We start from the raw sequence: 15,039 nt of genomic DNA on the forward strand, positions 1-15,039 counted from the left end.
TTACAAAACAACGAGCAATGTACGTGGGCATTAAATGTAATCATTCATGATGGCGCCAGGCTGGAATAACAAGCAACTATCTTCAGTATTCAAATGTAAAATTCTTTATTTTCATTTTTAGTTGAATTATTGTCATAAATGATTTTAATATTCAATACAGTTTAGAATCCATTCTCACAAAGATAAATCTTCTCCGACTGCATCGATTCAGCCATATTCAATACAAAAGAAGCACAAGCCACTTATAAGCAAGAAATATGCATTTGTTATACCCTTGGTAATGCTGTGGACTAAAATTGAACAACGAGTGGTTGAAGCGCGGATTCGTGATCTGTAAATTGGTCAAACTGATAGGCCACTAAATGCCCATTTTCATGCATTTTAAACTTCGGTTACATATCTCGACATATATATCGATCAAATTCTCTATTAAAGTTTAATTCGCAAAATCCGTATTCACGTTTTTTATTTCAATCTATATTTAAACTTGAAATTGATTGATGTACTTGAGTTTGCGTCCCATCAACGAAACGAGATATAAGCCACACTTCTTGTCCAACAAGTCAAGAATATGACATCTAACACTGTTGTCCTTTAATAAGACAGGGGTGCACAACACGGAGCACGCGTGACAAATTTGGCACGCCATACGCTCAAACGTGGCACGCGAACAGTTTTGTAAAAAAAAAATTATTTATGAAATACATTAAAATATCACGTTTATATCGAAAGAAATTGAATTATCATGTTTATCCACAAATCGTGGCCCTGTTTACAAAAGGTAGTTGCTAAAAAATAAGCAGGTAGGCTAGGCTAGCATACAGTAGCAAGCAGTTAAGTACCGGTAGGTGAAATAATCCATTTATCGACTTAGGGATGGCGGAATCGAATCCGGATTCGATTACATAATCAATCGATTCTTCGCGGAATCGACTAGAATCGATTCCATGCATTGGAATCGATTCTCGAGGTTGAAACCTGGATTGCAAACAATGCGTAACGTTTTGTGGAAATTCCTTTACATATATATGTATAAACTGCTTTACTGCTATGTTGAGTTGCTACCACGTCGCAAATTTCACTAAATTATATACGGTATATATATTTCGCTGGAAGGCTTTTACGTTTATTTATTTCTAAAATCTCTAAAGGATTTTTTTTTTCGCGATTTAGTCTCCTGTGACAGATTGAATACCCATACTACTTAGTTTTGGCCTTCTTGTCCGTCCATATATTCGAACATCGCTCTCTTGTTTGATTTCATATATTATTGGTTTGGTGTGTATGTTTTCTTGGAAAGATATGTCGAGGAATTGAGATTCGAGAATCGGAATCGAAAATTTAGGAATCGGATAAGAATCGAATACTTGAAAGTAGTCATACTTAGCATCCTTACTTATCGTTGATGGTAACAAGGTGTGTCTATGTCGCAATAATCTAAATCGGCAAATTTATTCACACCAAAGCGACTACCATATGACTCAATTATATTATATTCACTTTGCACTTCGATCCACGTGTAGGCTACCTAGCTCTTAGTTCTATCAGAAGCAGAAACTAGCAGGGTTAATGGTTGGTTTGACGACATATATTAATTCCTCTGAATTCTTGTGTTGCCAAGACGATCATCAGCTTACCATTATCTTTCTTGGCAATAGCAATACTAAAACCTAAATTCGCACTGATTGCAGCAATGAGCAAAAGCATTCGTTGCAAAAGAAAAATAGATGAGACTCGTGGATTTCAAGACTCGTGGACAAGCGCCTATCTTTTTATCGAATGGAAGCAGAAGCCCCTATGCTTGGTTTGTGGCACAACTCTTTCTATTTCAAAAGCCTTCAATGTGAAGAGACACTACATCAACACAAATATAATAAAACTGTCGGAAAGTTGAGAGAAAATTTGGTGTTGAAACTAAAAAAATTATACGGGCTTGCAACAGAACGTATATAAAAAGCTCATCGGGGAAAATGAAGATTCCATCGCCGCATCTTATGTTTCAGCAGAAAAAGTTGATCACAGATGGCGAGTTTGCTCGAGAATGCATTCAAGACGTGGAAGAGGCGATAGTTCCCAAGCAAGTCCATCTTTTTAAAAAAAAATCAGCCTTTTGGGGACAACCATTGCTGTAGCAAAAGAGCTATCTGCTTATGAAAATCTTGTTGAACTTGTACTTCTTTATGACACAACACGTGGGGTAAATATAAAAGAAGCGGTCCTGAATGCGCTTCACTATACAATTCCAAATTTACCTCTATCCAAATTGGTTCCAAAGATCGTGCGTGGCACGCGACAAGATTATTTTGAAGACATTTAGTTTCAAACGCAAAATTTATTCAGCTTCACCCAAGCTATGCGCTTTTTGTTAGTTGTCCTAAAGCATTTGGCCAATTCCATGCATTTCCTGAGGTCTGGCGTAATGTAACAGATATGGTATATACAAAAAAAAATTTCCGCGTTGCTGTTTGAATGACTGTCTTGTAGGCATTCGGGCTTCCATATAGTATAGAATATAGATGTAGACAGATAATCGCGGTGATATCTGGGGCGACAATGGAGTATAAAAATAAAGTGTATCACAATGTGCAAATCAAGTTTATTAATATCAAATTAATTCCTCAGACAACAGAGATTACACAAACGAATATAATTCTACGGAGTTATCATTCATGAATCTTTTGTCCGTACTAGTACATTTAAAAAAAAGCCAAGTAAAGTTTATTATATTTTGATAGCTCTGCATTTTACAGCTTCATTGATAAACAGCAAGCTTTATGCCCGCATCATTATTTTCCGATGAGAACAATTTTGAAATCTCTGCTAAAATTGCCTTAAGTGTTTCGAGTGGTAAACTGTTGAAGCCAATAAGCCGGCCAATGAATCGATTGCCGAATCGCAGTCATTAGCCTGAGGACTGATCGTGACTCAGCAATTCGGCGCTCACGATAGTAAGCATGACATATATCCTGATAGAACTATCGAGAGCATTTATTGGTATAAATTGCAGGTACTTTGCCTTGTGTGGGAAAATCGAATCAAGCATAGCTCGCTTACTGGTACACCAGTCATATGCTATATTCGATATAATGCTTGTATGCGAAGACAGATCACTTATAACGGTGTAGAAATCGTTGCCTTTTAATGTGGAACACGAAACGTTTAGCTAGTATTAAGCGATTTCTGGAGTAATACTATATTAAGTGCATCAGCCTTGCGAGAAGTATATTGTTTACATTGTTTGAGTATGAATATTTAATTTTTGGGTGCGCTCACACGCAGCTTTTTAGATGCCACTTGTGGTAAACAGGGTAATAGTTTTGCTCGCTTACTGACAGACCAGTCATATGCTTTATTCCAGGAGTCGGCAACCTTGCACATATTTTTAGAAAGTTAAAAACCGAACGGATGATACTTTAAATAATGAAAGTCAATCAGTGATATATCTCTCGAATAGAATATAGTTTTTATTTCCTCATTGCATCTCAAAAAATTTCATTCGAATATTTTCGGCGCCATTTAACACTGTGCACTTAGCATCAACTTTTCTGCGTTTTGTTGCCATTTGTCTGATTATAATCAAATTATAGGTCCATTAAACTCGTAATTGTGAATTTTATACTTGTTAGATTATAATATAATGTAGACTATATGTGTCTCACAGTAAACTCTGTTACGTAAAGATTATAATCGTCAAAACAACTGTTTTGTTACTATAATTCAGTGAAGCGTCGCGGGCCGGATTATATCACTCCGTAGGTTGCCGACTTCTGCTTTATTCGATATAGAGGACTTGCACGGGTCACGTGACATTGTTACTGGACGGCAATAAAACAAAAACGTCCATTTGGCTCCTGTCAGTTGCAAGTCGGATTATACGTTTGCGTTTTGTTTGGTTGTTGAAAATAGTTATTTCGTTGTTCTGTTGGCTGTACGTATAGTATAGACATGGACGAAATGGATCTTCAGTAATATTCCACTGATTTCAAAAGATCCTGAACGTCGCGCAATGTGGATATCATCTATTGCCTATTGGCAGAACTGCTTGGTGTCAAGTCCAAAAGCCATCTTACTTGTGTTTCACTGTTTGCGGACAGCACTTCGTTGATGGTGAGTGATAATGTGGCGATAGTGTGCCGTTATCAATTTCTTTAAATATTCACAAGCTCCCTCCTTCAATGGAAAGCAGATGACAAACTACTGTTATCAGTAGGCCTAGGTGTGGGCCTACTTGCAGTTGCAGACTTGACTTGTGTAAGACAGTAAGGAATTAATAATCAATAATCTAATAATCAACTACTGTTATTAGTAGGCCTAGGCCTAGTTGCAGACTTGACTTGTGTAAGACAGTAAGGAATTAATCTAATAATCAACTACTGTTATTAGTAGGCCTAGGCGTGGGCCTACTTGCAGTTGCAGACTTGACTTGTGTAAGACAGTAAGGAATTATTGCTGTAAGGTATTGTTTCCTGATTAGCAGGTAATCTATTACTAAGTGTGAAAGGTTGAATAGATAACTAAAGTTTAACACCACTGGTCATGCAAAAAATAACCAGAATTCAATTTAATTCGCCATCTAGGAATACGCTCGCCACCGCATCTCTGATCACCCTGGTAGTTTCACAGGTTTCAATCCCATGCGGGGATAGTTATGTGCTAGAGGATTGCAGCTCCACTCCTACCGAGGGTGGTTCACATGGCCGCTGATCGGTTACGACCATTCCCCACCATCCAAGTCACTGCTTCTGAAAACAAATAACTGGCTCCCCCCCCCCCCCCCCCCCAAAAGATAAATCCTATCCTAATGGTGCTTGTACAACTGATTCAAAATGTCTTTTTATTGTCATTGGTAAAAAAGATATGCTACCCGGAATCAAATTCATTTACGACTAGTGGCTGTGGTGGGATATGGACATAAATTTTACCCGGGCTGGGCATTTCCAATCGAATATTCGAATCGAATAGTAAATTATTCGAATCGGTTCAGACTGGAATTTCGAATTGCTGCCATCTTGTTTTTATCTTTCCGCTAATGGTCGAGGTGAATTCCCCAATGTTTTTTTCATTGAAGTCATATTTTTTTCAACGAAATTCTAACATATGACTATTTTCTGTAGTGAGTTATTGATAAAACGTGTTTGTTATTCTGTGTGAACGCTCAGTAATCTATCTGAGTGATTTATTCTATGTCTTCAGTAATTCATTTGTTGAGAGGACCAATTACTATGATAAAGTCGCTTACAATTTTATATTTTCAAGTATTCGAGATTCGATTCGAAAAAATTATTCGATTCGATTCTGAAATCACAAGGTATTCGAAAATGCCCAGCCCTAAATTTCACACTCCTTGATCGTTAGATTTTATGAAAACTCTTATCTGTATCCATTATCTTACAGATATGGGTGCGACCATGGAATAGATGGATGGCAAAGTATAAGTTGCAACAAGACCACAGTGGCACAAGACCTCAGCTTGCGTGGCTTGATAATACATCCTCAGTATCCATTTATTGATGCTTATCGTAATGACAAAGTAACTTGTCATTACTGTGGATTGGTGGAGATAAAGTGTCCATTGTGCTTTAACGAAATCAACTTCAAGACCACCCTATCAAGAAAAAAAAATTGTTTCGGTGGGTCTGGTCGTGAAGGTTTCAGTCTAACGTTGGACACCGATACTACAACCAGGAACAGTTGCCAATGAAACTTAGCGAGGCGTAATATTGCGACTTTGTGATCTGAAAGGAAATTCTGATGGGTAGCCAGCTAGCCGCAACCTTTTGTTTAAAGAATATTATGAGATACGACTTAAGAGTCTAAACTTTTATTTGAGAGGGGTGTAACCCAAGCTAATTTGCAAATAGTATTCATGGTACCAAATGTATCACACACTTTACAGTAATTATAAATTATATTTGAAAAATAAAGCACATCAAAAATGTATTTTTAAAAAACAATTGGTTTTATCTGCAGATACTAGGTTGATATTGAGATTGACCATTTCAATGCTAAATTTTCTTTAGTCAAAAGGCACACTTGATTCACAAAAATTTGTGAATGCGCACAGTACACCAATTTGTCTAATGTTTTGATTCCATAGGCAGGATGTTGTGGATCGGTGCTGCTCAGGATGGGATATTTTTGCCTCTAAATGCATATTACGTGTATTATGTGTTTCACATGAATCCATCGTGCTCAGATTCGACTGTTTTCAAGGTCTGAAGGCTCCAACAGCCTTATTTTATGGGTACACAAGAGAATTTTCAGTGTGGCATGCTTGGGTCAGTTGGAGTCACTAACCTCAAGATATCTATAAGAAGGGATAAGATAACCTGGAAGTAACATTCCATAATTTAGAGTAAAAAATGTATCTGCCTCCACAGCCCTTTCAAATGAAAGATATGATGCCTCGGGGGGTAATTTCTATCAAATATTTTACAGTATTATGGTTCTAGTGAAAAGGGGTGTAGGCGGCTTTTTTTTAAAGTGTGGTAGGTCTAGTCGAAAGACACATTAAATGTTTATGCTAACAACTGCGAATTAATATTGCAACGCATACAAGTTAACAGAATTTGTTGAAATGGTCCTGCCTTTTTCCTTTCTTCAAAATCCTCCTTTTTCTAACTATTCTCTTCTTCTCTGGGGATGGCGAAAATTCAAATATCGATGGGACATGTAAGCAGCTGATAATGGGTTATCTTCCCCTTTTCCTGAAAATAAATTATAACACTAATCATCATTTGACAGTGCCAAGTTTGTGTATCAGATCAGTAATAAATTACCTGCTGACTACCAAAATAATCAGATAACACCTTCTGACCATTAATGAAGATTTCTTTCAATTTAAAACGCAACTATGCCTACCAATGTGGGTAGTTTTTAGGATAGAATTTATCTGTGGTTGGGGACAGATTGCAAGGTGCAACATCGTACGATTACCATTCTATGTCGGGATTAGTTAGCCAGTTATTTGTTTTAGAAGCATGGACTTGATGGTGGGGGATGTCGTAATCGACCAGCGGTCGTGTGAACCACCCTTAGTGGGAGGAGAGCTGCAATCTCCTCGTCCCCTCGCACATAACTATCCCCGCATGGGATTGGAACCTGTGAAACTCCCATGGGTATCAGAGATGCGGTGGCGAGCGTATTCTCAGATAGAGAATTCAATTAAATTCTGGTTATTTTTTGCATTAGCACTGGCATTAAACTTTAGTTATCTATTCAAATTTTCACACTTACTAATAGATTACCGGTACCTGCTAACTAGGGAAACAATACCTTATGGCAATTATTGATTAATACCTTACACGAGTCAAGTCTGCAAGTAGGCCTAAGCCTACCAATAACAGTAGTTTGTCATCTGCTTTCCATTGAAATGAGGGAGCTTATGAATATTTAAAAAAATTGATAACGGCACATCATGACTCACCATCAACGAAGTGCTGTCCGCAAACAGTGAAACACGAGTAAGATGGCTTCTGGACTTGACACCAAGCAGTCCTGCCAATAGATGATATCCACATTGCGCGACGTTCCGGATCTTTTGAAAACAGTGGAATATAGCTGAAGATCCATTTCGTTGTCTATACTATACGTACAGCCAGCGGAACAATACGAAATAACCATTTTCAACAGCCAAACAAAACGGAAACGTATAATCCGACTTGCAACTGACAGGAGCCAAATGGACGTTTTTGTTTTATTGCCGTCCAGTAACAAGGTCACGTGACCCGTGCAAGTCCTCTATAATGCTTGGCTTCGAAGACAGATTACTTATAATCATTGCCTATAAATGTGGAACACGAAACGTTTGGCTAGTAATAAGCGATTTTTGGAGAAATACTATATTAAGAGCACCAGCCTTGCGAGAAGTACATTGTTTAGTACAGTTTTGGGTGAGCTTACACGCAGCTTTTTAGATGCCACTTGTGGTAAACAGGGTAATAGTTTTGTTATATTTATCAAACAGTGTGCATACAAATATCACGCCTTTTGTAAAATGTCTGCCCAAACAAAGATCGACTTCTACACTGTGGATACGAGTCTTCCATGTCGTGCGGTATGGATGGTCTTGGAAGAATTGGGAATACCCTACAACGAGCATTACGTAGATGTGACAAAAGGTGAACAGAAAACTGCCGAATTTCAGAAAATCAGCTTTAGGCAGAAAATTCCCGCAATCAAGGACGGTGAATTTTGTCTAGCGGAAAGGTAAGACATTTTTTGTTTAGTTTACACGTCGGGTTTTACGTGGGATTGGTAACGTGATATACAAATACAGTCTAAAATATGCATAAACAGCCATCTCATATACATAAAGCCCAATCCTATTTGCAAATGCAGCCAACTCCATATACATATACAGCCATTCCAGTGATATACATATACAGCATACATCATATGCATATACATCCAATTACCGTATATGTAATATGCACTCATTTAACATCACATCATAAACAGAATATATACTTCACTAAATGTACATATAGGCCCTGCAGTCATTTTAGGTAATTTACATACAAGATCCAATTTCATATACACATATAGTCAATGACATATGCATACACAGTCGAATTATACACATATAGAGCCAACTAAATATGCATATATAGCTATGCCATATGCAACCAATGTCATATGCACATTCAGCCAATGTCATATGCATATGCCTGTTGGTTGTATATGTATATTTTTAACTATATTTGTATATCACTTTACCAAAAATATGAAAGGCCTTGGCCATTCGCAAAACCATACTTGGTGGGATATATGGTCGACCGGGTATGTTTCAAACACATCAATTAAATAGGGGAGAAAGATGCAAGGACGTTACATGGGCCAATCTGTGACTACAAAATTAAGCATTCTTTCACATATCATGATTCTCAATGGGATTCGTATCTGGAATTGCAGTATAATCATAACTTGAAAACTCGTACGTATTTTCTCGTTATACTTCAGTCATTTTTCTTCTTTTTAGTCGGGCAGTTGCGACATATTTGGTGAGTGAATATGGTGGAAAACAAAAGAAACAACATCTGTATCCACAGGATACTAAATCCAGAGCGAAGCTTGATCAGCATCTCTATATTGGAGAGAATATTACAGACAGCATCGTTGAATATGTGGTAGGTTTTCGAGTTGTTATAATATAGTGCCTCACGAAAATGGAAATTACATTTAAGTAGTGGCTACCGACCGATGTTAACGTAGTTTGTTGCAGTTTATGGTGGTCTCATTGTGCAAACTCTGTTTTTCACTCGGCACGATTGACGTCACTGTAACGTTATTTTTGCATGTAAAGTATCTTTACCGCTAATCGTATTATTTTATGATCGGTTGATACCAGTTGAATGTATTACAATAATGACTCAGACCTATTTTTTCACACTTGAAGATGGAACATTACCTTTTAGAATCCGGGAGGTGTTTATTTTCGTGGTGAGCAAACTCGTCACGAAAAACTACCCGAAATGAAGAACTACTTGGGATTGATTGAACGAATGCTGGCAGATCATACTTACACTGCAGCTGATAATCTAACTGTTGCTGGTATGTATTATTATTAAGTCAGATTTAAAAGTTAATAAATCAGCATCATTCAATTATCAACTAAGTTTGAATTTCCGCAATTTCCTCCATTGTTTGGGATAGTTTGGCGTAAGTTGAAAGCGGATTTCCAGAGATTGAATAAAAGTCGTATTTGGCAGTATGTATTACTCTTATTTTTTGCAAGTTTAACATCTTACTAATAATTTTCAAACCAATTTTATTATCCATGCGCCGCTTTTTGCACGACCCCCATGTATTTCTGCGTACAGCACCAGACTGCACAGCGAGGAAGTATAAAGAAACGCATGACTAAAATTGTGATATTACTTCTGCTTCTTCTATTCGCTCTTTTGCTAATATATATTTTTCAGATTTCTTCTACTATATCGCCGTGACTCTTCTCAATGTGACCGATTTCAATGATTTCGGTGATTTTCCAAAACTCATAGAATGGAAGAAGAAAATGGAAGCACTGCCTTATCACAAGAAAACTTGTGATGTGCCTTCAGCTAAGTTTCGGGAAATGTATCAAGCCAAATTGAAAGAAAATACGCAAAAAAAATTCTAAAACTTACGTGAACTCTATCTGTTATTGTTTGAAGTAGCACGCAACTCAATTAATTGTAATATTTTGATATATAAAGCTAGTAAAGTATGGGTTGCCGAATTTCAAGTTTTGTATCTGTCATCTTGTCTGGAAAATAAAACTAGTCATTGAACTGTTCTTGTATCCAACTGTATGAAGTCAAATTCAATTTTTTTTTCTAATAAAATTGTTTTTTTCGATAGTCCTCACTGCTGTGATTTTTCATGGGTAGCTCATGAAAGCGATTGCAAGAGTAACTCGGAATTTGCAGTCGACATGTGGTTTAAATCAATGTGGGGTGATTATAAAGTAAGCTACATAACCCGCGTGCAACAAATGGTGTGACATGATTCGTATAGAAAATTTGACTTCTGAACCAAATATCCTGAAACAATCTCTGAACTAATGAAATAGTTTCCGCATATTGTGCAAAAATACGCAATCCGTATATTTAGCAAGAAGAGAAGATTTCGCCGGATGTTGATCAAAGCGCTGAACTGTTGTCTTCGGATTGCCTCACTCCAAAAGTAGTGGGATTCTAATTCCAAGCGAGCGAAGAATCAGACTTGGAGATAACTGCAAATTAGATACTGGAGTTTGAGCGATCATGTAACAATTATGAATTGAGAATATTTATTTTAGCTGTTTTTATAATATGGATACTTGTCATGTGGATATGGCAAGGTTTTTTGAGGAATTTTCAACACTTACGACTGAAAATTAGGCAGGCCTTAGATCTGAATTGTATGATTCGAATAAATATTAAATAAAGAGTCAAAATTTGATCCGGTACAATTACATAATTAAATTAACAAATTAAATGAAACATGAAAAATACAAATTGTTGTGACGATTTCATTATAATGCGTCCACAGAGCCAAACTTATTGTCAGCATTGAAATTTTTGTATACATGTGTGCAGTTTTCTGTATATTCAGTACACATTCGTTTTTGTGTATGACCTTCTTACCAATTAGTCAATCGCGAGGTATTTTGAAGATTTTAGTCGATCGCGGTCGGAAGGAGTTTGGCCACCCCTGGTATATACTATTCCTGCTTGTAGAAGCGGGTTTCACAGGGGGCATTATATATATGTGTGAGTTTGTTTATTTTTTTTTTATGATTTACTTTTGAAAAAGTAAGAAAGAAGAGCAAAAGCATGTCCTGACACCAAACTTCATGTATGAAAAAAATTGTTATTCAAATTTGCCCAAAGGATATTAAAAATATATATATATATCCACACTAGGAGCAAGTAGGCAATTAAAGGAGTCGCCAAAGCCACTACCAACACTTAAATTAAATTACAAAATCATTCTCAGGAGATGAGGTATTTTAAAATTGAAGTATTGGTTTGAACCATTCTTTCATAAACAAATCTCGAGATTTCTAATTTATGATTATTTTATGAATAGCAGACAAATTATTTCTAAATTACCTATGAAATCTGATTTTTTATCCAAAATTGCGCTGTGTATTGTTATTCATGGTAAGTTCATAGCCACGTTCTCCGAATTCTTGCACAACGTAGCCTAAGTTATAAATAAGAAGGATTATTTGGTCCTAATTGCCATTTGAATGATCTCTTGAACGGCAATGCGTAAGATGCGCACTACAAATAAAATGTATATTACCATACGTCGATCCCTTAACATAAACATCACACCAAATAATAAAGTTCTATGGTATTATCTTTAGCGAAACTTATCTCGTATCCGCATATCTTTTAAAGCAAGGTAAGATTTATAAAATTTTGGCGACTCTACTTTTCACTACTTTATGCGTGAAAAGAAGGCTTTATGCCTGCATAATCATTTGTTGGGAGAACAATTTTCGAAAATTATGCTAAAATTGCGCAAACGTTTCGAGTGGTAGAGTGTTGACGCCAATAAGCCGGCCAATCAATTGATAGCCGAGTCGCAATCATTTGCCTGAGGACTAATTCGTGGTGACTCAGCATGTTGGTACTCACGATGGTAGGCATTATACATAGTCTGATAGGAATATAGAGAGCCTACATTTGGTATAAATTGCAGTTGGTTGGCCTAGTGCACAAAAACAAACTTTAGAACCAGTTTACTTACTGGTACACTGTACACAGGTCAAAATACGCTTTATTCAGTTATCAAAGACGCCATTAAACCTTTTACCTTACCTTATTCAATGCAATGCTTGACTGCCAAAAGAGAATGCCTGTATCGTTGCCCAACCAAGTGTAACACGAAACGCTGCTCACGGTTGACTAGTGAACGATACTTAGCGCATAGCGCAGAACTTGTGAGAGAAGTAAACGACGACGCATTCACTACTTTGCCTTCATTCATTGTGGCACGCAATAAATTCAAGGTTTTTCATTGGTTAATTCATTCCCGTAGACCAAAAAAAAACGAATCAACAGACCGTGTTTATGGAAAGTATTCCTATAACGTTGAAATATCCCTAGCGTCAGCCGAGACAAAGTGTTTCAGTAAGAGTTTTCAAATGGTGGGTGCGATTACACGCAGCTTTTTTAGAATCCACTGGTGGTAGACAGAGTAACAGTTTTGTTATTTTTTTCAGTTTATTACACAGTGTACATAATTATTACGATTATTATAAAATGTCTGCCAAAACAAAGATTGACTTCTACACTATGGACACGAGTCCTCCATGTCGTGCGGTATGGATGGTCTTGGAAGAATTGGGAATACCATACAATGAGCATTATGTAAATGTAATGAAAGGTGAACAGAAAACTGCCGAATATCAGAAAATCAGCTTTAGGCAGAAAGTTCCTGCAATCAAAGATGGTGAATTTTGTCTCGCGGAAAGGTAAGGCTTTATTTTTTCTTATTCTGGGTATTCTTTAACTCAAATAGCGGATATAGCCGACCGGTTCCGGGCATACCGTATCAATTACATGTTTCAAGCATAACAATTAGTTAGGAGAGAAAACCGTTAACACGTTGTTACATTGGCCAATCTGTGACGACAATAAATTAATCAATCCTTTCACATAATGATTCTCAATGGAATTCGATCCTGTGAATGCAGGATAATCAGAAACTGCAAACATGCTAAATATTATTAAGCAATTTTAAGATCGCATTCAGTAACTTCTCTCTGTTTTAGTCGGGCAGTTGCGGCATATTTGATAAGTGAATATGGCGAAAATCAAAAGAAACAGCATTTGTATCCACAGGATAATAAATCCAGAGCGAAGATGGATCAACACCTCTATATTGGAGAAAATATTACAGACAGCATCGTTAATTACGTAGTGAGTTTTTAAGTTGTAATAGTAGCAATTGAAAAAGTACAATTACTTCGACAGATATCGTCAGTAGTTTGTTTCAGTTGATGGGTTTTTTTTCGGGCCGGGTGGGTGTTACCGTGAGGTCATTTTTGAATGTCTTTACCGCTAATTACAAGATTTATTGAGATATTGAGCATATTAAAACATATTATAATAGTAATTCTGATCCTATTTTTAAATTTGAATATGAAACATTACTTTTTAGAATCCAGGAGGTGTTCTCTTTCGTGGTGAGCAAACTAGACACGAAAAACTTGCTGAAATGAAAAACTACTTGGGAATGATTGAACGTATGCTGGCAGATCATACTTACACTACAGCTGATAATTTAACTGTAGCTGGTATGTACTAATATTAAATTGAATGCTAATAAAACAACATCATTAAATATCTCGTTGAATTTGGCATTCACTATATTTCTTCCATTTATAGGATTAGTTCAGCGTACGTTATAAGCGTTTTATTTTATTTTTTGGGGGATTGAATGGAGTCGTATTTGCCAGCATGTATACTCCTCTTATTTTTGCAATTAGTGTCTCATAATAGTGGTTTGAACAGCGATGAAAATATCCGTACGCCGCTTTTTGTGGAGCTCCGTGCATTTTTGAACTTGACTACATCGTACCACGTCAGAATGTACAGCAAATGAACCTATAAACGTATAAAGAAACGCATGAAAAAATTCTAATATTACTCCTCGAGCATTTACCCCACTCTTACTAATATTTCTATTTCAGATTTCTTCTACTATATTGCAGTAACTCTACTGAATCTGACTGATTTTAAGGATTTCGATGATTTTCCAAAACTCGTAGCATGGAGGAAGAAAATGGAGGCACTGCCTTATCACAAGAAAACTTGTGATGAGCCTTTAGCTAAATTCCGGGAAGCATATCAAGCTAAATTAAAAGAAAATGCAGCAAAAAAATGTTGAAATCGACGTCAACTCTATTATATTTTGACCAAGCATTACACTTCAGTATGATTGAGACAACTAGTCATGCCTGTGTTTTTGTATCCATCTGTATATGATATTACATAGAAAGCATTTTGTTGAGATTTTTGAACTAATTCCTGCTTGCTAATTGCTATACAAATATAATAATGATATCGATAATCTGCAGTCGACGAGTGGTTTATAGCGTCAATGTGGGGCGATTTTGACATATTAACCGAATATTTTAAAATAATCTCTAAATGCATCCGATCGTTATTTGTTATGAATAACACTGTCCACATGGCAGTAATAAAGCCCTTGCGGAGGATGCCTTTTAAATAGCGATTGCCTCGTGTTCCTGCCGGTTACCATTTTGGCTCTCGGGTTTGATGTGGGCTGCACGAAATGCCGTCTTTAGCGACATGATATAATTACGGTATGCCAGAACGAGGTTTTACACGAAAACTAATCACTTTAGCTTCATTTCAACCGTTCGCAGTGTGGATAGCAACCAGCAAATACGCGTTTACATATACAGTATATTGCTTTTCTCCAACTAAAGTTAAGTTTACCAATTTTAGTCGTGGATTCACTGTTTTGCAAGCACTTTCAATATTGAAGGAGGTTGCAATATTTTTGACACAAAACAATCATGGGGTTTCCCCAAAT

The 15,039-nt window shown here is 36.7% G+C and overlaps 2 protein-coding genes and 1 long non-coding RNA gene across 3 annotated transcripts; 2 read left to right on the forward strand and 1 right to left on the reverse strand.

Moving 5' to 3' along the window:
- Positions 1–5,096: 5,096 nt before the first annotated feature.
- LOC144431424 (uncharacterized) lies at positions 5,097–7,745 on the reverse strand. The gene is made up of 2 exons (XR_013479992.1): positions 7,427–7,745; positions 5,097–6,707 (listed from the first exon to the last, which is right to left on the reverse strand). It is a non-coding gene; the product is annotated as an uncharacterized LOC144431424 (long non-coding RNA).
- A 153-nt stretch (positions 7,746–7,898) lies between these two features.
- On the forward strand, positions 7,899–10,343 carry LOC120332562 (glutathione S-transferase 1-like). The gene is made up of 4 exons (XM_039399831.2): positions 7,899–8,208; positions 8,981–9,128; positions 9,417–9,552; positions 9,924–10,343. The coding sequence occupies exons 1-4, from the start codon at positions 7,997–7,999 to the stop codon at positions 10,118–10,120; spliced, it is 693 nt and encodes a 230-aa protein (XP_039255765.2). The 5' UTR covers positions 7,899–7,996; the 3' UTR covers positions 10,121–10,343.
- A 2,355-nt stretch (positions 10,344–12,698) lies between these two features.
- On the forward strand, positions 12,699–14,556 carry LOC120332655 (glutathione S-transferase 1-like). Its single transcript, XM_039399950.2, has 4 exons — positions 12,699–12,949; positions 13,250–13,397; positions 13,639–13,774; positions 14,171–14,556. Exons 1-4 carry the CDS (start codon positions 12,738–12,740, stop codon positions 14,365–14,367), a joined length of 693 nt encoding a protein of 230 aa, XP_039255884.1. The 5' UTR covers positions 12,699–12,737; the 3' UTR covers positions 14,368–14,556.
- Positions 14,557–15,039: the final 483 nt, after the last annotated feature.

The sequence above is a fragment of the Styela clava genome, chromosome 13 (assembly GCF_964204865.1).
Source record: "Styela clava chromosome 13, kaStyClav1.hap1.2, whole genome shotgun sequence".
Taxonomy (NCBI): Eukaryota; Metazoa; Chordata; class Ascidiacea; order Stolidobranchia; family Styelidae; genus Styela; species Styela clava.